Source organism: Symphalangus syndactylus, chromosome 22 (genome assembly GCF_028878055.3).
Source record: "Symphalangus syndactylus isolate Jambi chromosome 22, NHGRI_mSymSyn1-v2.1_pri, whole genome shotgun sequence".
NCBI classification, from domain to species: Eukaryota; Metazoa; Chordata; class Mammalia; order Primates; family Hylobatidae; genus Symphalangus; species Symphalangus syndactylus.
In genome coordinates this window covers 54,903,593-54,927,290 of record NC_072444.2, presented here as the reverse complement: position 1 = coordinate 54,927,290, position 23,698 = coordinate 54,903,593, and the positions used below count along the sequence as shown (strand labels likewise).

The following is a 23,698-nucleotide window of genomic DNA, read 5'->3' as shown; positions in this document are numbered from 1 at the left end:
GCAGATTAACAAGAGAAAAACAAGCTGGGCACGGTGGCTCACGCCTGTAATCCCAGCACTTTGGGAGGCAGAGGCGGGTGGATCACGAGGTCAGGAGATCAAGACCATCCTGGCTAACGCGGTGAAACACCGTCTCTACTAAAAATACAAAAAAAATTAGCCGGGCGTGGTGGTGGCGCCTGTAGTCCCAGCTACTCGGGAGGCTGAGGCAGGAGAATGGCAGGAACCCAGGGGACGGAGTTTGCAGTGAGTCGAGATCGCGCCACTGCACTCCAGCCTGGGTGACAGAGTGAGATTCCGTCAAAAAAAAAAAAAAAAAAAAACACCAAGAGAAAAACAAACAGAAGCTTAATAACGTAAATACCTCCTTTGTACATGGGATAGAAACAAGAAAAATGGGCAGATCTCTAGAGTAGATCTCAAAGAATTGTCTTTTTTTTTTTTTTTGTGAGGTTCTTTTTTTTTTTTTTTAATCAGTAATGATTATTTTATTATTATACTTTAGGTTTTAGGGTACATGTGCACAATGTGCAGGTTTGCTACATACGTATCCATGTGCCACGTTGGTGTGCTGCACCCATTAACTCGTCATTTAGCATTAGGTATATCTCCTAATGCTGTCCCTCCCCCCTCCCCCCACCCCACAACAGTCCCCGGAGTATGATGTTCCCCTTCTTGTGTCCATGAGTTCTCATTGTTCAATTCCCACCTATGAGTGAGAATATGCGGTGTTTGGTTTTTTGTCGTTGCGATAGTTTATACCTGAGATGCAAACACTATCATTCTCTGAAACAAACGCATAAGGATGTGGGAAAGGTTTTGTTCAGAAAGATGACCAGGAAAAGCAAAACACAAGCAAAGTTTGTTACGCATACTTAAGTCAGTTTCTTCTCCATTGATTGAGTCTTCGGTTATGTAGCTATTCTCTTCCTGGTGCAGAAAGAGAGGGAGAGAAAGAGACCCTTGAAAACGTCTATAAATTTCCTTTATAGACATAAATTTATCTTACAAAAGGGAAACTTCTAGCCTTGTTTTTAGTATTCTTTCTGTGTCTGCAGTTTCTCAAAATATCTAGCTCAAAATAATCCTAAGCCAGAGAGGCATATTTAGGGTGAAATACTCTGATTGCAGCCTTATTTTGGGGTGACATGTTCTGAACTCTATGAGAAATTAAAACAATCTATATTTTTGGTGAGATATTTTCAAAATTTCATTATTTCTTAATTCTACATAATCATCATTTCAATATTTTATTAAATATATATATTAGTGGAAAATTATATGTGATTTAATAAGTGCTTTATTTCCCTAACCTCAAGTTATTTGGGGCAATTTCCAGATGTATAGTATGAAATCATGGAGCAATATTTGACATTTGGTGATGTAATTAATTTTATATTTTACTTAAGGCTTATTAAAACAGCTGTTATATAACAATTTAAACAAATGTTCAAATATCTTAATTGTACAAAATGATTTTGGCTTCTTTTTTCAAACCTGAGACATTCTGATATGATGTACAGTACCAAACATTGATCAAAAGCTAAAAATATCTCCAGGCATAGTTGTTATATATAAATATGTGTGTGTATGTGTGATACATATACATATTTTTTTTTCTTTTTCCCCCCCAGGGTTATGGTGGCTATATTGCGTCAATGATCTTAAAATCAGATGAAAAGCTTTTTAAATGTGGATCAGTGGTTGCACCTATCACAGACTTGAAATTGTATGGTGAGTACTTTCTACAGACTGACCTAATATAATGTATTGATTTGTAGAAAACGAAAGCCCAATTTAGAATAACTCAATTAAGCTCATTTATCATGTTATTAGAGCCTGTTTTGAGCTGTTTATCTCCTCCTTGATTCAGCTGATTTTACTAAAGCACTACAATTAAATGTAAAATGAAGAAATTAATGAAATATGCTAGTCAAATAGTTTTTAGTTTGTTCTTGAATGTCTGTTTTCTTGGGTCACAGCCTCCGCTTTCTCTGAAAGATACCTTGGGATGCCATCTAAGGAAGAAAGCACTTACCAGGTAACTAATTTGAAAATAACAAAGAAAGAGGAGTATTTTTGTTCTAAAAAATTAGTTAAATTGCTTATTTAGATCTATAGATACAGATATTTGTATTTTCCTTTGTAGGCAGCCAGTGTGCTACATAATGTTCATGGCTTGAAAGAAGAAAATATATTAATAATTCATGGAACTGCTGACAGTAAGTATTATACTTGCTGCTGCTGTTTGATAGGGTATGACCTTTTACAAAGGGATACATCTAAGGACTTGCTTACAGGAAGCCCTGTAAACCTTCTGAAGAAGGGAGCAGAGAGTCACACAAAGAATCAGATACATGATAGGAGGTGGGAAAAAAGAATTCAGAGATAAGAGGAGAGGAGGCTGTTCCTCAAACAGCAGCATTGTCCAATCAAACTCCCTGTAATGATGGAAATACTTTATCAATGTTGCTGAAAAAGTAGCCACTGGCCACTTGTGTCCACACTGTTTAGTGTGACTGAGAAACTGAGTTGATTTTATTTAATTTTAATTTAAAAAGGTACCTGTGTCTAGTGACTATGGTTACAGTGTTACTCAGCACACCTAAAATGGAAACCAACCTGGAAAACAGAAACCAAAAAGATGCAAGCCCTGACATGAAATTCTAATGAGGTTACCCGCTTAAATGAACTTAAAACAAAAACTTTAAAAAGGCACTTTCATACCATCTCTCATTTTTTCATCACTTTAAACCTTGGAGGTGGATATGATTGATGTTAGTAGTAATAAATAATATTTTATATTTACATGGCACTCTTAGGGACCAAAGAATCTATATTTTATTATCCTCTGTGATATTTTACAACAGACGGCTGTATATTTATAGCTCCTTTCATGGATGAGAAAAATCAATTTCAAAAAGGAAACAGATTTATCCAAGGCCATCTGGCAAGTGAGCCAAGAAAGTCAAAGTCTTGAATCAATATTTCCTAAATCTTGAACTTAACTCCTTCCTCTTTAGGGTGGGTTCCACTGAATGATTTGCTTCAAGGATACTATATGGAAAGGGAGAGAAAGAGGAACTTTACAGTGGAGAAATTTGACAAACATCACATCAACAGTGACAAGTCATGTTATTACTATTATTAAATGCACTTGATACGATGTAGTGGGGATGGCACTTTACCTCCATGGTTTAGTACTCCAAGCCCATACATAGCACCAGTCTAACCATGAGAAAAACATCAGGAAGCTCCAAATGAGGAAAATTCTATCAGATATCCAGCCAGCACCCCTCAGAACTGTTGGGGTAATCAAAAAAAAAAAAAAAGTCTAAGAAACTCTCATAGACCAGAGGAAGTTTAAAAGACATAATGTCTAAATATAATGTGGGATTCTGAATGGAACCCTGGAACAGGAAGGGAACACAAGAAAACAACAACAAGAACACCAACAAGAAAAACTAGTGCGCCCCAAATAAAGTGGGTTTAGTTAATGGTGGTATATGAGTCTTAGTGTCGATTTGTGACAAAGTATATAGTAATGTAAGATGTTAACAATGGGGAAACTGGAGGACGGGTATCCAGGAACTCTGTACTATCTTTGCAACTGTTCTGAAAATGTAAAGCAATTACGGTATTAATAATCTATTAAGGAAAGATGTAGATGATACAGTACCAGTGTTGGGTGAAACATGATGAAAGAGAGCATAAAAATTTTGAAGGACATTTGGATGTTGTTCTAAGGTATTAAGACCTTACATATATATCAACAGTAATAAAAATAAATAGCAATTAAGTACTCATTGTATGTCAGAAAATGTGCTGAAAGCATTTAATATTATCTTATTTGTACTTCTCGCAAACACGGAATAGTAAATATTATTACTTTCATTTAACAGATTGGGAAAATAAATATTAGGAAATGATATAACTTCCTTAAAAGAGTAGACACAATTGGTTAGTAGGAAGGAGATTCGAATCCATGTATTGAGCCTTTTATTCACTGTGCCCTGAAGCCTTATTCATATGAATAAACTATATTCAAGGTTAAATTATTTTACGTCTACCCGTCATGCTGGACTAATATATTAGTGCTATTTCAAATTTCTCTGTCAATATGTTGTAGCTATAAAGGTAAATCACATTGTTCTATCTGACTCACACAGTCACAGGCCTGGCACTTCACCCATCTAATAAAATACAAGCAGAGGTTCAGCCCTGGTCACTTGAGAGGAAATGCACCTGTGAATGTGTATGAGCACACACACACATAGGCAAACACATGCACAGGTATACACACACACACATAGGCATACACACACACATAGGCATACACACACACATAGGCATACACACACACATAGGCACACACATGCACAGGCACACACATACACACACCACACAACCCATATGGGCCTGGTGAATTATAGGTGCTCAGTCATGACACTGTAACACCACTACTATTAATATTATCTTCAAAATGAATTCAATCAACCAGTCAAAGCTGTAATGTTCCCTTTTAGCCATAGTAAACAGACAAATAGCAACAAATACCAATGGACTTTGCATTAGAAACTAAGCAGAAAAAAAATCCAATTGGAAAAATCCTTTTGCACATTTGTTTTCAGCTGTACCCATACAGAGAAATAAGGGATCACATTACCTCTGTCATTGACCTTATTAATTTTCTAGAAGCTTACATTTATAGAGCACTTTGTACTTATATAGCAACAACACAGTCATTTTCGCATTAAGTGCCATAGGAAGATGTTGAAAAAGATCTTGACTATCTAGTTTTTTAATAGGTTTAAATGATTGTTTGCCATTTTACATTCTCTGCTGTGTGGTCTGATTATTCAGCATTCTAGAGTTAGAGCATTAAAGAAGCTTAAACTTTTGATAAGGCTGCCCTAGTTTTGCAATGACAATTAAAAATGTTAGCTTAGGCTGGGCGCGGTGGCTCACGCCTGTAGTCCCAGCACTTTGGGAGACCAAGGCAGGCAGCTCACGAGGTCAGGAGTTTGAGACCAGGCTGATCAAAATGGTGAAACCCTGTCTCTACTAGAAATACAAAAATTAGCTGGGCATGGTGACGCACGCCTGTAATCCCAGCTACTCAGGAGGCTGAGGCAGGAGAACCGTTTGAACCCGGGAGGCAGAGGTTGCAGTAGCCGAGATTGTACCACTGCACTCTAGCCTGGGCGACAGAGCAAGACTCCGTCTCAAAAAAATTAGTCATAGAAATTTGAAGATACACAAACTACAGGAATAAACACCCCAGACAGAATGTGAGCCAACTGCTGCAGAAAGAGATTTGAGTGACTGGACCAAATCTTCCTAGCTACCAAACCCAGGGCTATTGGGCTGCTTACTTCAGAATTTTGGATCTTAGTTTCCGGCAGAAGGAAGATAAAGCAAGAGTAACCAGTATGCTCTATATTAAATAGTTAGTCCTTGTATAATGAGATGTGCATTCTATTTTCTCAGTATGGGGTATTCTTTTCTAATTTGGAGTAATAAAAGAGAATGCCAGTATCCAACTGCGACTGTGCCCTAGTAATCTTCAAAATGAAATAGATAGCTGGTTTCCTGTATCATATCCAGAAAAGACATTTGCCATGTTAAAATTTATAAAAATATGTGTACCATTAGGAATAATGAATAATATCCAGTAAAGTAAATATAAACACCATTCTGTAGAGTAAGTAGGACTTAGTTGTAGCTACTGTTTTGCTTTTTTTTTAATAGAGTGAAGCTCAAAGTTTTACCATTATATTTACCAGCTTTCTACCTAAAGCCAGATATAAGTTTTTTTTGTCGTTGTTGTTTTATTGTGAGACAGAGTCTTGCTCTGTCGCCCAGGCTGGAGTGTAGTGGCGTGATCTCCGCTCACTGCAAGCTCCCCCCTCCCGGGTTCACGCCATTCTCCTGCCTCAGCCTCTCGAGTAGCTGGGACTACAGGTGCCCGCCACCACACTGGCTAATTTTTTATATTTTTTAATGGAGATGGGATTTCACCGTGTTATCCAGGATGGTCTCGACCTCCTCACCTTGTGATCCGCCCACGTCGGCCTCCCAAAGCGCTGAGATTACAGGCGTGAGCCACCGTGCCCGGCCAGATACAAGTCTTTTAAATGTGCAATATATGTAAAAAAATCCCTGAATCTCTTTGAAAAATAATATGAAAAAGTTCTGATACAAGCAATGTGTTTCTTCAGATATCATAATTTGATTTCTTGCAGCAAAAGTTCATTTCCAACACTCAGCAGAATTAATCAAGCACCTAATAAAAGCTGGAGTGAATTATACTATGCAGGTAAGCTACTTTCTTAGAAGAATGTGTTTTCCTGCTGTGTTTTTTCACTTGTGAGATACGCAACACAGCTTCTCTATTATTCCATTCTCCCTACTATTATTTTTTAATATGTCTTTTAGGTACCAAAGGTTATGTTCTCTCTTCCTAATTACACCAAGAATGTGGATGAGCTCATGCTTTGCAAGTGAATTGCATGAATCCTTTCTAAATTGTCATTTTCCTCTCAGACTTATTCATATCCCAAATATTGAATTCTTTTAAAAGTAACAAGTTTCTACTTCCCTTCTTGTTCCTTTTGTCTTTTCTTCCTTTTGTTGTTCCTTTCTTCCTTTTCTTGTTCCTTTTGTCTTGTTCCTTTGTCTTTATTATTAAATATGAGAATTTATTATTAATTTATTTTTAAATATAATTTATAATTATCATAATAAATAGTGGATAAAAATGTTTGGGGAAATATTACAAGAAAAGAGAGGATAAAAGGCCATTTGCACTACCATTTACATCTGTGCATTCATACATTTAATATATATTTATCAAGGACATTACAGTGGTCACTCTGCTCTATGGGTAACAAGACATACATTACACTATCAAGGAGGTTCCAGTCTGATATAAGAGTCATAGAAGGAAAAAGTAAAGTCATTTAAATTTCTCACCATTCAGAAGAACCAAAAGTTGTTCAACCTGTCTAAAACACAAACTACCAGGTTTAGGATAATGAAATATGAAGATATACAGATAAACAAATGTCAGGTCATTCCGTAAGCAATGTTGAGGAGTATGGAGTTTTATTCAAAGGGCAATGAGGCACCATTTAAACCTTTGTACTCAGGAATGAATGGGATCATTTTTGTATTTTTTACTTGTATTTTAGAAACAGTAACAATTTTGTTTGCATTGGAAAGGGAATTGTCAAAGTAATAATTGCACCAGACAATGTTAAACAGGCAAGGAAGACCTTATGAAAACTACTGCAAAAGAGACAAAGACTGAACTAAATGCTCTTTAAATAAAGAGCTGGAAAGTTTTCTAAACTAAATACTCCTAAAAAGGGGAGGAGGGGCCAAGGGCCTTTAGTCAAAAAGAAACTGTCCAAAGTTTAGTCAAGCTGAGGGCAAGGTTAGTCCATCTCAGTCAACATAAACATGGAAAATGTCTACCTTTTATGGCTAACACATTCTAATTTAAATACCAAATGTTAATTGACATGATTACAATTGTTTTAAAAGTTTAGCATGAAGAACTTAGAGTTGAATTAGGTTTGATTTTGGTCAGATATTATTATTCAAAGTTTCCATGCCATTAGGGCTCAGAAAATGAATGCGAGGGACAATAGCTTCTTGGATAATTTGAAATCTTCTTTCTCCTCAATATCTTAGGTCTACCCAGATGAAGGTCATAACATATCTGAGAAGAGCAAGTATCATCTCTACAGCACAATCCTCAAATTCTTCAGTGATTGTTTGAAGGAAGAAATATCTGTGCTACCACAGGAACCAGAAGAAGATGAATAATGGACCATATTTATACAGAGCTGAAGGGAATATTGAGGCTCAATGAAACCTGACAGAGACTGTAATATTGTAGTTGCTCCAGAATGTTAAGGGCAGCTTATGGAGATGTCACTGGAGCAGCACGCTCAGAGACAGTGAATACACAAGTCCAAGTCTACTGTGTTGCTAGGGGTGCAGAACCCGTTTCTTTGTATGAGAGAGGTCAAAGCATTGGCTTCCTGGGAGAAATTAGTTTTGCATTAAAGTAGGAGTAGTGCATGTTTTCTTCTGTTATCCCCCTGTTTGTTCTGTAACTAGTTGCTCTCATTTTAATTTCACTGGCCACCATCATCTTTGCATATAATGCACAATTTATCGTCTGTCCTACAGTCCCTGATCTTTCATGGCTGAGCTGCAATCTAACACTTTACTGTACCTTTATAATAAGTGCAATTCTTTCATTGTCTATTATTATGCTTAAGAAAATATTCAGTTAATAAAAAACAGAGTATTTTATGTAATTTCTGTTTTTAAAAAGACATTATTAAATGGGTCAAAGGACATATAGAAATGTGGATTTCAGCACCTTCCAAAGTTCAGCCAGTTATCAGTAGATACAATATCTTTAAATGAACACACGAGTGTATGTCTCACAATATATATACACACGTGTGCATATACAGTTAATGAAACTATCTTTAAATGTTATTCATGCTATAAAGGGTAAACGTTTGATGAATTAGAAGAGATGCTCTTTTCCAAGCTATAATGGATGCTTTGTTTAATGAGCCAAATATGATGAAACATTTTTTCCAATTCCAATTCTAGCTATTGCTTTCCTATAAATGTTTGGGTTGTGTTTGGTATTGTTTTTAGTGGTTAATAGTTTTCTAGTTGCATTTAATTTTTTGAATATGATACCTTGTCACATGTAAATTAGATACTTAAATATTAAATTATAGTTTCTGATAAAGAAATTTTGTTAACAATGCAATGCCACTGAGTGCTATTTTGCTCTTTTGGTGGAGAAGGCTTTTTTCAAAACTCTTGGTCCTTTTACTTCTATCTCTCAGTGCAGAATCAATTCTCATTTTCATTGTAAAAGCAAATAGCTGGATTATTTCATTTGCCAGTTTCTATTTAGTATTCCATGCCTGCCCAATTCATCTGTTACTGTTAAATTTCAATCCTTCTGGTGAGAATTAGAAATGAAATATTTTTTATTCATTTGCCAGAAAGTTCATAGACAGCAGTGTCTGCTATTTACTTTGAATTGAAGGCATAAAATACATCAATTCCTGTGCTGTGTTGACTTGCGGTAGTAAGTAACTGAGAGTATAAAATAAACCTGACTGTATGAAGTCAATTTAAGTGATGAGAACATTAACTTTGGTGACTAAAGTCAGAGTATCTTCTCACTTCACTTAAGGGATCTTCCAGAAGATATCTAAAAGTCTGTAATAAGCTTAGAAGTTCAGATAAATTTAGGCAGGATATTGCATTTTTGTGGTTTTAAAAAAGTCTTTAGGACAGACTGAATTATCATAACTTATGTCATCAGGAGGAAACTTTAAAATATCAAGGAATCACTCAGTCACCCTCCTGTTTTGTTGAAGGATCAACCCCAAATTCTGGACATGTGAATCACGGATTGGGTATTCAACTTTTTCCCTGGATGCTTTGGAATTGTGTCTTCCATGCTCCATTGGGTTCAATTTAAAATAGGAAAGGCTTTCTCTTCTGAAAGACCCATTTTAGGTCTTTTTCAAGAATAGTGAACACATTTTTTAACAAAATAAGTTGTAATTTTAAAAGGAAAGTTTTGCCTATTTTATTAAGAGGGAAATTTCTTTTTAGGCTAATTTGAAATCCAACTGAAGCTTTTTAATCAATATTTTAAATTTGAACCACTAGAGTTTTTTATGATGCAAATGATTATGTTGTCTGAAAGATGTGGTTTTATTGAATGTCTATTTGAGTATCATTTAAAAAGTATTTGCCTTTTACTGTCATCATTTCTCTTGTTTTATTATTATTATCAATGTTTATCTATTTTTCAATTAATTTAATACAGTTTCTAATGTGAAAGACATTTGTCTGGAACCCATTTTCCCCTTAAACGCTAAAGAGACCTCAAATGAAAGCATATTGCTTAGTAAGAAGGTAGAAAATTTTAATCCCTGCGATTCTTTGAGATTTAATGACAGGGTCATTTTCAGTAAAGGAAATGCTAACCAACACACAGTCAGCAATTATTAAAGGAATCATGTGATTGGATTTTCCCCTTTATACAGGTACCCTTGGTCAGAATCCCACTATTTCATACATATTTATGCATTGCTAGAGTTTTCTAGGACTCCAATAGCATGCTTTCCAGGTGTTATTATTCCCTTAATGTTAAAGAAAAAAATCAATATATTGAATTCTATAATAAAACAGGTAAGCAATATTAAATCATCCACAGAGATAAATAACCTCTTGAAACTCTTTTGAAAGAGAAAAGTGTTTGTTCACTTTCATTGCCTTCATTAAGATCTCCAAATACTCAGAGACTAAGGAGGCTATTCTCATCTATTTAAGTTTACTGACACAACTAAGGGAAGGAGTCACTCTTCAAAAGATAGATCTCAGGCCGGGCGCGGTGGCTCACGCTTGTAATCCCAGCACTTTGGGAGGCCGAGGCAGGCGGATCACGAGGTCAGGAGATCGAGACCACGGTGAAACCCCGTCTCTACTAAAAAAAATACAGAAAAATTAGCCGGGCGTGGTGGTGGGTGCCTGTAGTCCCAGCTACTCGGAGAGGCTGAGGCAGGAGAATGGCGTGAACCCGGGAGGCGGAGCTTGCAGTGAGCCGAGATTGCGCCACTGCACTCCAGCCTGGGCGACAGAGAGAGACTCCGTCTCAAAAAAAAAAAAAAAAAAAAAAAAAGATCTCAGTTCACTCTGAAAATGTACCTTTTTAAATTGGGTGTTTAGCATAAACATCACTATTGGGGATCTTACAGATGTCTGTTGTAGATCTATTACAATGAGGTGACTTAGACATTGGGCTTTACCATGTTAGAGAATTACTTAAGCCATTGTCCTTCAAATGTTGGGCTTTGAGACAGAAGTACTTGGGACTGAATTGCTTTCAAGTCTCTAGAATTACTGACAGCACATGGCTTCTATGAGGAATTATATATGAAATGCCACTTGTGTCCCTCCTCAAGTTCTCTGACCACCTTCACATCCCGTGGCCACCAACATTGTATGAATACAATCTGGCCTCTCAGCTATACTCACTTTCACTTTCTGTTCTCAGGATTCTCTGATACTAATTTTGGCTACTTGCTAGAACCAAGAGACAAATTGCTTACATACTGCAAACCGATGTGAGGGTGTTAATAACCCACTAACACACAATTAATGAAAGACCGTAGCAGGTAACTAATCTTTCCCCTCAGATATTCTACGTTGTCCATGAAGACTCTGTGGGCCCTAGAAGCCATAGCTGCATACGCTTCTCTTCTCCTCTTCCCCATTTCACTCTTTTAAGCTCCCTACTCCTATTGCCTGGGATCACTTGCCAAAATAAACTGCACTCATGCTAGCTGTTGTCTTACACTCTGCTTTCTGGAAACTATTTTTCCCCTCCACAAGAAATTATCACTGTGAATATTACAGGAGGAGAAATAAAATAAGAATAAATAAGTGGTTTATTTTCAGGTTCGAATAAACTCTTTCTAATGAAAATGTATGGGACTCTTACTAAGTGTCAAACCTATGAGAAATGCTCTACATGCACTATCAAATTGAATCTTCTCAAAATGCCCTAAGGAGGTATTATGTTTCCCATTTTACAGATGAGGAAATTGAGTTTTAGAGAAGTATGTAACTTGCCCACATTTATGTAAGTAGTAAGTGCAAAGACTAAAACGAAGCACCAGCCAACTTAGAAGTTCATGTTCTTAGTGATTCTGCTCTCCAGCACTCCTGAAATAAGGAGAGTTAACCTATGTTGACAGCCCATGAGAAAAGATTCTGAATATTTAAACACACAGTTCCAAATATTTTTGAGAATAATTTCATAGCAATAATACTGAAAAGTAATGGGCAAACCAATTTACCATTGTGGAATGTTTGAAGATACATGAATTCCCTAATGTCAAGAGGACATAAGTAACATTAAAATGTGTTTTCTTTCTCCATTGAAGATACATAAGAGCTATTCCTGTGCATGGAATCCCTTGCTCAGAAGACCATGACTATATACTTGGAAGTCATTAGTAAATCTCCTTGCTTGGGCATTATACCAAAAACACTGCAAAATCATTCAGAGATGCGTCCATATACTGCAGAACTATTATATTGTTCAAAACACCCAGGCTTGTAAACATGAAAACTTCATGTAGTTCTCAAACCTTACAACATACACAAAGCATGTCACATTTCAAGTCATAGCAGACACCCACAATCCTATTTGCAATGTGAAGCAGGAAAGTTGCATTACCTCCCACTTTTCTACTAGTGTAGAAATAGATTTGGTTTACCACTGATCAGACCTGCTAACAACACTTCTATTTCATTTAGCAATATTCCAGCAATTGTTGAGGAGAGAGTCTGTGAATTTGAAAAAAGCCTTCTCTCATAAACAAGGCAGACAGGTTTTAAAAAGAAAATAAGTCACATCAAAGCACAATTTTTATTATTTTTCTTTTAGACTTCCAATTAAGTTTATGGTCGACTGATACAAGCATCACAGACTTCTAATAACAACAGTTGGGATAGTAAGAAAATTTCTGTGCCAATTCTCACAACCTGTCTATTTCTATCATACCTACCCCCATTGTAACGAAGTTATTTTTGACATGTGTGAAGCTTGGGAATGCAGATTTCTATCTGGCCAATAGCATCAGAGAAAAGGAACTCACATTTATTCTACACCTATGCTTTTTGTTACATAAGCTCAGCTAATCCTCAGTCCAGCCATATGAGATAGATACTATTGTTCTCTGATAAAGAAATCAAGATTCAGAGAAATTAAACAATTTTCCAACAAAGCCACATAGTGCATAAATGATGGAACCAATATTTGAAGTCAGACCCTGATGATTTCAAAGCCCTCATGTGATGGTTTTATCTATGAATTTTTTAAGCTAGTTCCTAAAATTCATCATCATGTCTTTGGATTCAGTTTTCAAATCCCTCACTGTTCAAAGATGCCATTTTGCATGCTTCTGGCTGCCGGGAACTAAATACAAAATTTTGAGGCCTGGCGCGGTGGCTCAAGCCTGTAATCTCAGCACTTTGGCAGGCCGAGGCGGGCGGAACACGAGGTCAGGAGATCGAGACCATCCTGGCTAATACGGTGAAACCCCGTCTCTACTAAAAATACAAAAAATTAGCCGGGCGTGTTGGCGGGCGCCTGTAGTCCCAGCTACGCGGGAGGCTGAGGCAGGAGAATGGCGTGAACCCGGGAGGTGGAGCTTGCAGTGAGCCGAGATTGCTCCACAGCACTCCAGCCTGGGGGACAGAGCAAGACTCCGTCTCAAAAAAAAAAAAAAATTTTTTTTGAATGGCTTAAATACTTGTGATTAAATATATGCACAGCTTGGACATCACCTGGGTGTTTGTTAGATATGTATACTCTAAGGCACTACCATGACCTTCTTGAATCAGAACCCAAATGTTAACAAGATCCCCAAGTGATTGTTGTGCACATTAAAGTTTCAGAAACGCTAGCTTAAATGATAGGAACTATTACTGATTCACATTACAGGAGCGCTAAAGTTGGGTACTTCCAGGTCAGTTAACCGATCAGTGATAGACTCAAACCCCAGTCTCCTCCCAAGTTTACACTTCTGCTTTGGTCTGCTTTTTGTTCCCTGCCTCGTCTTCAGATAACTGCAGCTGCCCCAGGCAATATATCTTTTCAGAGCAATGTCCAAGGATAGAAAGTCAAAGGATGACTCTCCTCTTGCCTATCTTTTATCAGGAAAGATAATTTTCTCTGGAAGTCTTAAGAAGGATTTTCTCAAGTCCCCTTGTACTCTACAGGCTTTGATTGCAGGCCTTTCCAGATATAAGGAAAGCTGGGAAGCAATACATCTGAAACTGCAATCTCTTTGATGAGGGTGCCACGAGGAAGAAGGATAGGAGAATGAACATAAATAAGATCAAGGTACTGAGGGAAAGGTATACCCTACCCATGGCGATAAGGTCCTTGATGCTGGTGTCTCATTGGGAGGAATACCTCAAAATATTAAACATTAAAAGCTGTGTTTTATACATAATATAGTAGGTCGCTAGTCAGACATGAGCAGAGGAGGAGAGGGTTCCTGCCCGCCAGGAATATTGGGTGACTATCATCAGTTGATGGTCAGACAGGTGTTTCACTGCCTCTTTAAAATAGTAGTTGGTCCTAACTAGCGCCAGGGAAAGGCAGCCTCCCAATAAACAGAAACACCTGAAACTGGTGGTCAGCAGCTTCCCAATCATATTAGTATCTCAGGAGCTGGGCTAGTGGGCTCAAGCATGCACATTGAGAGGCAAAATGGTGGTGTTTAACTGGTATACGACCTTCAAGGGACATTTGGCTGTCAAGGGAAGAACGCCTCAAAGGAGCATGCATACAACTCCAGTAAACACTGCATATGCAGCCCCTCGGAAACTCTGGCAGGCCACTGCACGTGCACACAGCCCACCCCAAGTGAAGGCTCGGGAGACGTAACGCAAGACCTGGTAAGTAGGCCAACATATAAAACCCAAAGTCAAAAGGTCAAACAGTGCACTTTATCTCTCAAGTTGCCCACTTGGCCTTCTTCCAAATGTACTTTACTTTCTTTCCTTCCGTCTCTAAAGCCTTTTACTAAAGTTTCACTCCTGCTCTAAAACTTGCCTTGGTCCCTCCTTCTGCCTTCTGCCTCCTCAGTGGAATTCTTTCTCCTGAGGAGGCAAGAACTGAGGTTGCTGCAGATCCATACGGATTCACTGCCAGTAACACACAGACGCACTTTTCCTCCCAGAAGACCCCAAACATCGACTCCACTCTCTGTTCCTGAGAGTGAGTACACTCTTCCCTGGTTGACATTTACTATTTTCACCTGTGCTCTTCATCATTGACTCATTTTCCAGTGCAGGCAGGCAGTTTTGAAATGTGATTGCTGTGCTAGCAGTCCCATTTGGTAGGCTTTATTTGCTCTAACACAATTTACGATGCCTTGATTATCTCCGTATGGCCTAAATTGCTAGGCACGCCATTAATCCTCCTGATTGATGGATTGTGTAAGGCATATACCAATGGGAAAAGAAAAGGCCTGACAAGGAAACACAGGTAATGCAGCCTCCCAATTCATATGCACTTTTAATAGGTGTAATTCTCATTACACTCCAACTCTCTATGCCTAAGGACATCATGTGTGACTTTTAATGATCTGTATAGTGTAATTGGATTTCAAGCCCTTGGGAAGAACAAATTGTAAATTCCCTTGCTTAGATAAAGGAAAAATTTTAACATCAAGCTTGGATTCAATCATGAAATAACACAAAGATAATTTATGCCTACTATGTTCCAGGTAGTCTGCTGGATGGCACAGCATTAGGATCTTTGTTTTAACACTTAATCTAATTAATAAGTCTAACATATGAGTGGATATTTCAGTACAAATGTTACAGCTAAATGAGTCATCAGTTACTAAAAAATATCAGCATATTCAATTTTTTTTTTTTATGAGATAGAGTTTCACGCTTGTCGCCTAGGCTGGAGTGCAGTGACACGATCTGGGCTCACTGCAACCACTGCCTCCTGGGTTCAAGTGATTCTCCCAAGTAGCTGGATTACAGGCACACACCACCACACCCAGTTAATTTTTGTATTTTTAGTAGAGACGGGGTTTCTCCACGTTAGCGAGGCTGGTCTCGAACTCCTGACCTCAGGTGATCCGCCTGCCTTGACCTCCCAAAGTTCTGGGATTATAGGCATGAGCCACAGTGCCTAGCCCATTGAGTCATTTTTAATGCTCACCTAATTGAGTGCACTATTTTCTTGTGCCCACCCCACCTTGAAAAAATATTTCATAATGAATCTACTTTTTAAAATTTAAGTAAAAAGGGCCCCATAGCCCACTTTTATACTGAAAGTGGTTGGTCTATATGTAGTTGCCCATTCCATGCTCAATTTCAAGGACATTTGTAGTAAAGCCCTGCCGTTTTTTGACAACTATTTCTTAGTCCAAAGTGCCTCTGGCATAAGGGCATTGACAAAAAAAGGTTTTAGTTTTGTTTTGTTTTGTTATTTTGTGGTGTGTGGGCATTATTTTAAGTAAATTTGTCAAGGATAGAAGAAACAAATTAACATCTCATAGAAAAATAAATATTTCCAGAGAGTGAAAAATTTTCAAAAAGTCAAATGGCTACTTGCCCCTTGCCCACCCACTGCCTTTGGATCTCAGTTGTGTCTCTACCCAGCTTGGACCCAGAACCAGCCTTTTCCTTTGTGCTTTATTGACCTTCTTTCAGTGCTTTTCTCATTCTCCAAAACCAGGAAATCATATAATTTGCAAGCTTTTCTTTTGTTCTTAGGTTGACAGATAATAGTAAAAAGAGTAAAGAGGTTCAATATTTGGAATTATGCTTTTGACTTCATCTGGACTCTATACTCTAAATTTAAAAATTTTCTTTAAGTGTTATCCACTTTTCTATCAGATTCTAATATATATTTCTTAACAAGTTCCAATTATCCTCAATTCCTAAATCCCCCTAACTTAATCTATTTCATTGAATATAATTTCTCATTCATATATGCTCTTTTTAATGTGTGGAATTTATATTATGCCCTACTCAGTTTATAAATTGCTGTGATAAAATATGTTAATAATGATAAGAGCTAACATTAACTAGTTGCTTGATTTGTACCAAGTCCTAAGATATGCTCATTAACACACTTATTTTTAACCTTAAAACAGTAACTAGTTAAGTATGATCACTATCTCAACTTTTACATGAGAAAACTGTAAGCTTAGAAAATTTAAATAAGTTATTAAAGGTCAGCAGATTAGTCAAAGTAAGACGTACTAGTTAGGGCAACAAAGGGAAAAGAAAACAAATTTCAGTATGTTAAGAAAATAAAGCTTTATTTCTCACTCACATGAAGTCACATATGGGCAGGTAAAAGCTATTATTCCTTCTGCCATCTGGAGCATGTGGCCTCTATGCTGTAACCTCAAGGGCAGAGAAGGTTGAAGGAGACACGCAAAGCCAGCTTTCAATTGCCATCTCTGTGAAGTGACACACATCACATCTGTTTGTAGTCTATTATTGAGGACAGCTCTGAGTCCCCATCTAACAGCACAAGGGTTGGAAAATGCACGGAAGCAAATGGAGAATTTGCTGTCACTGTCACAGTCCACCATCTGGATATCAAAAATTTTACTTGTTCCTTCAATTTCCCTACACATTAAGCACAATCAACTCCACCCCAAGAAACATAACTCCAAACCCTTCCAGCTCAAAGCCCGGGATTTCTGGGTATTGTTAAGTAGTCCTTATATTAAATTTATATACAACTCCTTTTTGTATGAAAAACTTTGAACTTTAAAATAATCAGTTTTCTGTCCTCCATGCTCCTAATAACAGTAGAACAGGGATGAAATAACCAAAATAAATAGTTCTATTTGGAAAGGAAAAGAATAAGTAAGTCTGCCTTAGGAAGCAACACAGTTTCCCTAGCCCACCTCTTACTTAAAAACAGATGGCAGCTGATAGAGTTTGGATATTTGTCCCCTCTAAACCTCATGTTGAAATGTAACCTCCAATGTTGGAGATGGTGCCTAATTGGGGTGTTTGAGTCATGGGGATGGATACTGTATGAATAGCTTGCTTTCATCCCATGGTAATGAGTGATTTCTTTCTCTTGTAGTTTGTACAAAAGCTGGTTGTTTAAAAGAGCATAGTATTTCTCTCCATCTCTCTTGCTCTCACTCACCATGTGATATTCCAGCTCCCCCTTTGTCTTCTGCCATGGTTGTATGCTTCCTGAAGCCCTCACCAGAAGCCATGCAGATACTGGTGTAATGCTAGTATAGCCTACAGAACTGTGAGCCAAAATAAACCTCTTTTTTTCATAAATTGCTCAGTCTCAGGTATTCCTTTATAGTAAGGCAAAATGGACTAATACAGGAGTCCAACTATTTTCTTAAGACTTAAGCAGTGAAATTCAATTTTGCATATATTTAGTGCTGGGAAATTAGTATGTTTCTTATTTATTTAACTTTCAAACTGGTCAAAAACTAGTCATTAAATTCAAATTTCTTTTAGATCATTGTCTTACTCCATTTTCTGTTGCTATGACTCAACACCTGAGATTGAGTACCTTATAAATAAATTTATTTATTACATTTCTGCAGGCTATAAAGTCTAATATCTAAGGCTTGGCATCTGGTCAGCTTCTGGTGATTGCCTTGTGTTCTATCACATGATGAAAGGCATCACAGAGTGAGACAGGTGTACTGAGAGCCAAACTGGCACTTATAAGAAATTTACTCTCATGATAGCTAACCCATTTCCCATGATAACCCATTAATCCACTAACCAATTTCTATGAATGAATTACTTCATTCATGAGGAAACAGCCTTCATGTCCCAATCACTTCTTAAAGGCCCCACTTCTTAATACAGTTACATTGGGGAATAAGTTTCAACATGAGTTTCAGAGGACACAAATACTGAAAACATAGCACTCATTACTTAAGAATCTGCACTGTCTTTTAAGGGATAGGATATGAGGGCTTCTTTCCTTATCCCTCACTAAATTGTCAGCTAATTTAAGACTGCAGCATAAAAAGGAAAGTTCACAGAATTAATCTGATCTTTACATTGATCTCTTATTCAAAGAAATAATTTTACTAGACCTGTGTGGTCTGAGGCTTATTTAATCCTGTTACTTTCTATTTATAATTAATAATGGACTTTCTGAACCCTGAAAAGACCCATATATCTAGAATCTTTATTTAACCTTTTCTTAAATTCATTTTCTAATGAGATATAATTCACATACCATACAATTCACCTTTTTAAGGTGTACATTTCAGTGATTTTTAGTATTTTCACAAAGTCGTACAAAAACTTCCACTATTTTCACAGCCTCCAAAAACAGCCCTATGTCCTATTATAGCCACTTTCTATGTTTCCTTTCCCCAGCTCCTGACGATCACACATGTATCTCTTTCTATTAATTTGTCTATTCTGTATATTTAATATAAATGGAGGCGTATAATATGTGGACTTTAGTAATTGGCCTCTTTCATTTAGCATAATGCTTTCAAGATTGATCCATGTTTGAGTATACATCAAGACTTCAATACTAACATTCTTCTTATGACTGAGAAAGCATATGTGTATGTATGTATATACAGTGTATGTATATACCACATTTTTAAATTTTATACCTCAGTTGGTAGATATTTGGGTTTCTGTCTCATTATTATGAATAGTGCTTCAATGAACATTTGTTTGTGGTTTTTGTGTGTATATGTTTACAAATGTCCTGGCTATGTACCTAAGTGGGGAACTACTTGGTCATAGGGTAACTCTATGTTTAACTTTTTAGGAATTTCAAAACTGTTTTCTGGAGTGACTGCCATAATTTACACTACCAATAGCAATGTATGAGGGCTACAATTTCTCCATATCTGGTCAACATTTGTTATTTTCCATGTATCTTTCATTGCAGCCATCCTAGTTAGTGGGTGTTAAGTATCTTATTGTGGTTTTAATTTACATTTCGCTAGTGACTAAATATATTAAGCATCTTTGTATGTGCTTACTGGTCATGTATATGTCTTTAGAGAAATGTCTAATGAAAATCCTTGCCCATTTTTATTTTTATTTTGCTTGGCACCTTGCTTTTTTATTGATACTACATTTTACATGTATATGGGTACATGTGATATTTTGACACATGCACACAATATGTAATGATCAAATCAGGGTACTTAGGATATCCATCAACTCAAGCATTTATAGTTTCTTTGAGAACAGGTCAAATCTTCTAGCTATTTTGAAATATAAAATAAATTATTAACTATAGTCACCCTACTGTGCTATCAAATAGTAGAACGTAGTCCTTCTAGCTAACTCTATATTTGTATCATCAATCAACCTTTCTTTATCCCTCCCCCACAATTCCCAGCCTTTAGTAACCATCATTCTACTCTCTGCCTCCATGCAATAACTTGTTTAGCCCCCACATATGGGCAAGAACATGTGATATTTTTCTTTCTTTGCCTGGCCTATTTAACTTTAACATAAAAACTTCTAGTTCCACACATGTTGCTGCAAATGACAGGATTTTATTCCTTTTTAATGGCTGAATAGCATCCCATTGTGTATATATGTCACATTTACTATATCTGTTGATCTATAGATAGACATTTCAGTTGATTTTATATCTTGGCTATTATGAGCAGTGTTGCAGTTATAAACATGGTAGACCAGGTATCCCTTTGATATACTGATTGCCTTTCCTTTGAATAAATACCCAGTAATGGGACTGCTAAATTATATAGCCGTTTTATTTTTAGTTTTTTTGCAAAGTCTCCATACTCTTTATATTTCTACCAATAGCATTCCTTTTTAATAACAGCCATTCTAACTGGGGCGAGATACTATCCCACTGGGCGAGATACTATCCCATTGTGGTTTTGATTTCCATTTCCCTGATGATTAGTGGTGCTGAGTATTTTTCACATACCTGTTGGTGTTTTGTATTTCTTCTTCTGAAAAAAGCCTATTTAGCTCATTTGCCCATTTTTGAAATTAGATTATATGGTTCTTTTTTTTCTTTTCTGTTGAGTTGTTTTGAGTTCCTTGTATATTCTGGATATGAGTACCTTGTTTAAAATAGTTTGTAAATACTTTCTCCCATTCTGTAAGTTGTGTCTTCACTCTGCTGATTATTTCCTTTGCTGTGCAGAAGCTTTTTAGTTCAATGCAATTTTATTGGTCTATGTTTTTGTTTTTTGTTGCCAGCACTTTTGAAGACTTAGCTTTAAAATCTATGCCTAGACTAATTTTCTGAAGCACTTCTCCTTGTTTTCTTCCAACAGTTTTATAGTTTCAGATCTTACAAGTTTCCAATGAATTTTGAGTTGACTTTTATAAATGGTGAAAGACTGGGACCTAGTATCACTCTTCTGCATATGCATATTCCATTTTCTCAGAACCACTTACTGAAGAAAATGTTATTTTCTCAACATGTGTTCTTGGTGCCTTTGTCAAATATTAGTTGCCTGAAAATACATGGATTTGTTTCTGGGTTTTCTATTGTGCTCTATTAGTCTATGTATCTGTTTTTATGCCAATACCATGCTGTTTTGGTTACTACTGTAGTATGATTTAAAGTCTGATAGTGTGATGCCTTAAGCTTTGGTTTGTTTAGTATTGCTTTGGCTATTTAGGCTGTTTTGTATTTTCATACTAACTTTATGATTTTTTTTCTATTTATATAAAGAATGTCATTGGTATTTTATAGAGATTGGATTGAATCTATAGGTTTTTTTAGGTAGTATGGCTATTTTAACAATATTAGTTATTCCAGTCCGTGAGCAAGAGTCGTTTCTCCATTTGTTTATTGTTTTCTTTAATTTCTTTCCCCAGTGTTTTATAGTTTTCTTTTTTTTTCAAGATGGAGTATCGCTCTGTCACCCAGGCTAGGTTGATCTCGGCTCACTGCAGCCTTCGCCTCCTGGGTTTATTCTCCTGCCGCAGGCTTCTGAGTATCTGGGACTACAGGCACGTGCCACTATGCCCAGCTAATTTGTGTTTTTTTAGAAGAGATGGGGCTTCACCATGTTGCCCAGGCTGGTCTCAAACTCCTGACCTTAAGTAATCTGCCCACCTTGGCCTCCCAATGTACTGAGATTATAGGCATGAGCCACTGCACCAAGCCTTATAGTTTTCATTGTAGAGGTATTTTACCTTTTTGATTAAATGTATTAATAGGTATTTTACTTTTTTGTTTGTAGCTTTTGTGAATAACATAGATTTTTTGATTTTTTAGCTAGTTTGTTATATTGGTGTATAGGAATGCTATTAATTTTTAAGGTTGATTTTTTATCATATTACTTTACTGAATTTATCAGTTCTATAATTTTTTTTTTTTTTTTTTGGTGGACTCTTTAAGCTTTCTCTAACTATAAAAACATGTCTTTGGCAAAGATGGACAATTTGACTTCCTCTTTCCCAATTTGGATGCCTTTTATTTCTTTCTCTTGCCATATTGATCTGGCTAGGACTTTTGCTCCAATATTAAATAAATGTAGTGAAAGTGAATATCCTTGTTTTGTTCCAATTCAGGAAAAGCTTTTTGCACTTCCACATTCAGCATGATGTTAGCTGTGAGTTTCATATATGGCTTTTATTATTTTGAGGTATGTTCCTTTTATGTCTAACAGAATAATGTTAACCCTGCTGAACGATTTAGGAAAATTTCCACTATCATCCATTTTTTGGAATAGTTTGAGAATTGGTGTTAAGTCTCCTTTATAAGTTTAGTAGATTCATCAGTAAAGCCATTTGGTCCTGGGTTTTTCTTTTTAGGGAGACTATTACTGATCTAATCTTATTTTTTATTATTAGTCTGTTCAAGTTTTCTACTTCTTCTTTGTTCAATCTTGGTGGATCGTATGTGTCCAGGAATTTATCCCTTTCCTTTAATTTTTTAAAATTTGTTAGCTTATACTTATTATAGTCGCTAATGCTCCTTTGTATTTCTGTGGGTTAAGTTGCAATGTCATCTTTTACTTCTCTGCTTTTGAGTCTTCTCTTTTTCTTTATTAGTCTAGCTAATGGTTTATTGATTTTTTTTATTTTTTCATTTTATTTTCTTTTATTTTTTAAGTTCTGGGGTACATGTAAAGGATGTGCAAGTTTGTTGTATAGGTGAATATATGCCATGGTGGTTTGCTGCACCTGTCAACCTATCATGTAGGTATTAAGACCTGCATGCATTAGTTCTTTTTCCTAATGTCCTAAAAGCCAACTTTTCATTTTGTTGATTCTCTGTATTTTTGTTTCTAATTTCTTTTCTTTAGTTCTGCTCTAATCTTTATTATTTGTTTTCTTCTACTAATTTTGGGTTTGGTTTGCTCTTGTTTTTCTACTTCCTTGTGGAGCATTAATAGGTTGTTTAAAATCTTTCTACTTTTTAGATGTAGTTGTTCATTGCTATAATATTTTTTCTATTAGCACTGCTTTTGCTGTATCCCATAAATTTTTGTATGCTGTGTTTTCATTTTCATTTGTTTTAAGGATTTTTTATTTTCTTATTTTTTTCATTAGCTTGATGGTTATTCAGGAGCACATTAATTTTTTTATTTATTTGTATAGTTTCCAATTTTTTATTGTAATTTACTTCTAGTTTTATTTCATTGCGATCTAAGAAAATACTTAATACAATTTCTATTTTTAAAAATTTGTTGAGAATTGTATTGTGGACTAACTTTTGGTCTGAAATATCCAGGAGAATGTTCCAGTGTGCTGATGAGAAGAATGAATATTCTTCAGCTGTTGCATAAAATGTTCTCTTAATGTTTGTTTAGTCCCTTTGGTCTATCATGCAGATGTAGTCCTATGTTTCTCTGTTGATTTTCTGTATAGATCATCTGTCCAATGCTGAAAGTCGGGTATTGAATTCCCCAGGTATTATCACATTAGGGTCTATTTTTCTATTTAGCTCTGCTAATATTAGCTGTATGTACTTCAGTACTCTGGTATTGGGTGCATGTATGTTTACAATTGTTACATCTTCTTGGCATATTGATCCCTTCATCATCATATAATTATTTTCTCTTTTTATTATTTTTGACTTAATATCTTATTATTTTTCTGATATAAATACAGGTATTCC

The 23,698-nt window shown here is 36.3% G+C and overlaps 1 protein-coding gene across 5 annotated transcripts in view; it reads left to right on the top strand.

The window, feature by feature from the left end:
- Positions 1-11,551, top strand: part of DPP10 (dipeptidyl peptidase like 10) — a 1,432,672-nt gene extending 1,421,121 nt beyond the window's left edge. For all 5 annotated transcript variants that reach the window (XM_063631313.1, XM_055262569.2, XM_055262570.2 and 2 more), the window contains 5 exons: positions 1,635-1,734; positions 1,983-2,041; positions 2,150-2,222; positions 6,246-6,319; positions 7,699-11,551. In XM_063631313.1, the coding sequence (XP_063487383.1) occupies positions 1,635-1,734; positions 1,983-2,041; positions 2,150-2,222; positions 6,246-6,319; positions 7,699-7,833 (441 nt within the window). In that variant the 3' untranslated portion in view covers positions 7,834-11,551. The remainder of the gene's footprint in view (positions 1-1,634; positions 1,735-1,982; positions 2,042-2,149; positions 2,223-6,245; positions 6,320-7,698) is intronic.
- The last annotated feature ends 12,147 nt before the right edge of the window (positions 11,552-23,698 follow it).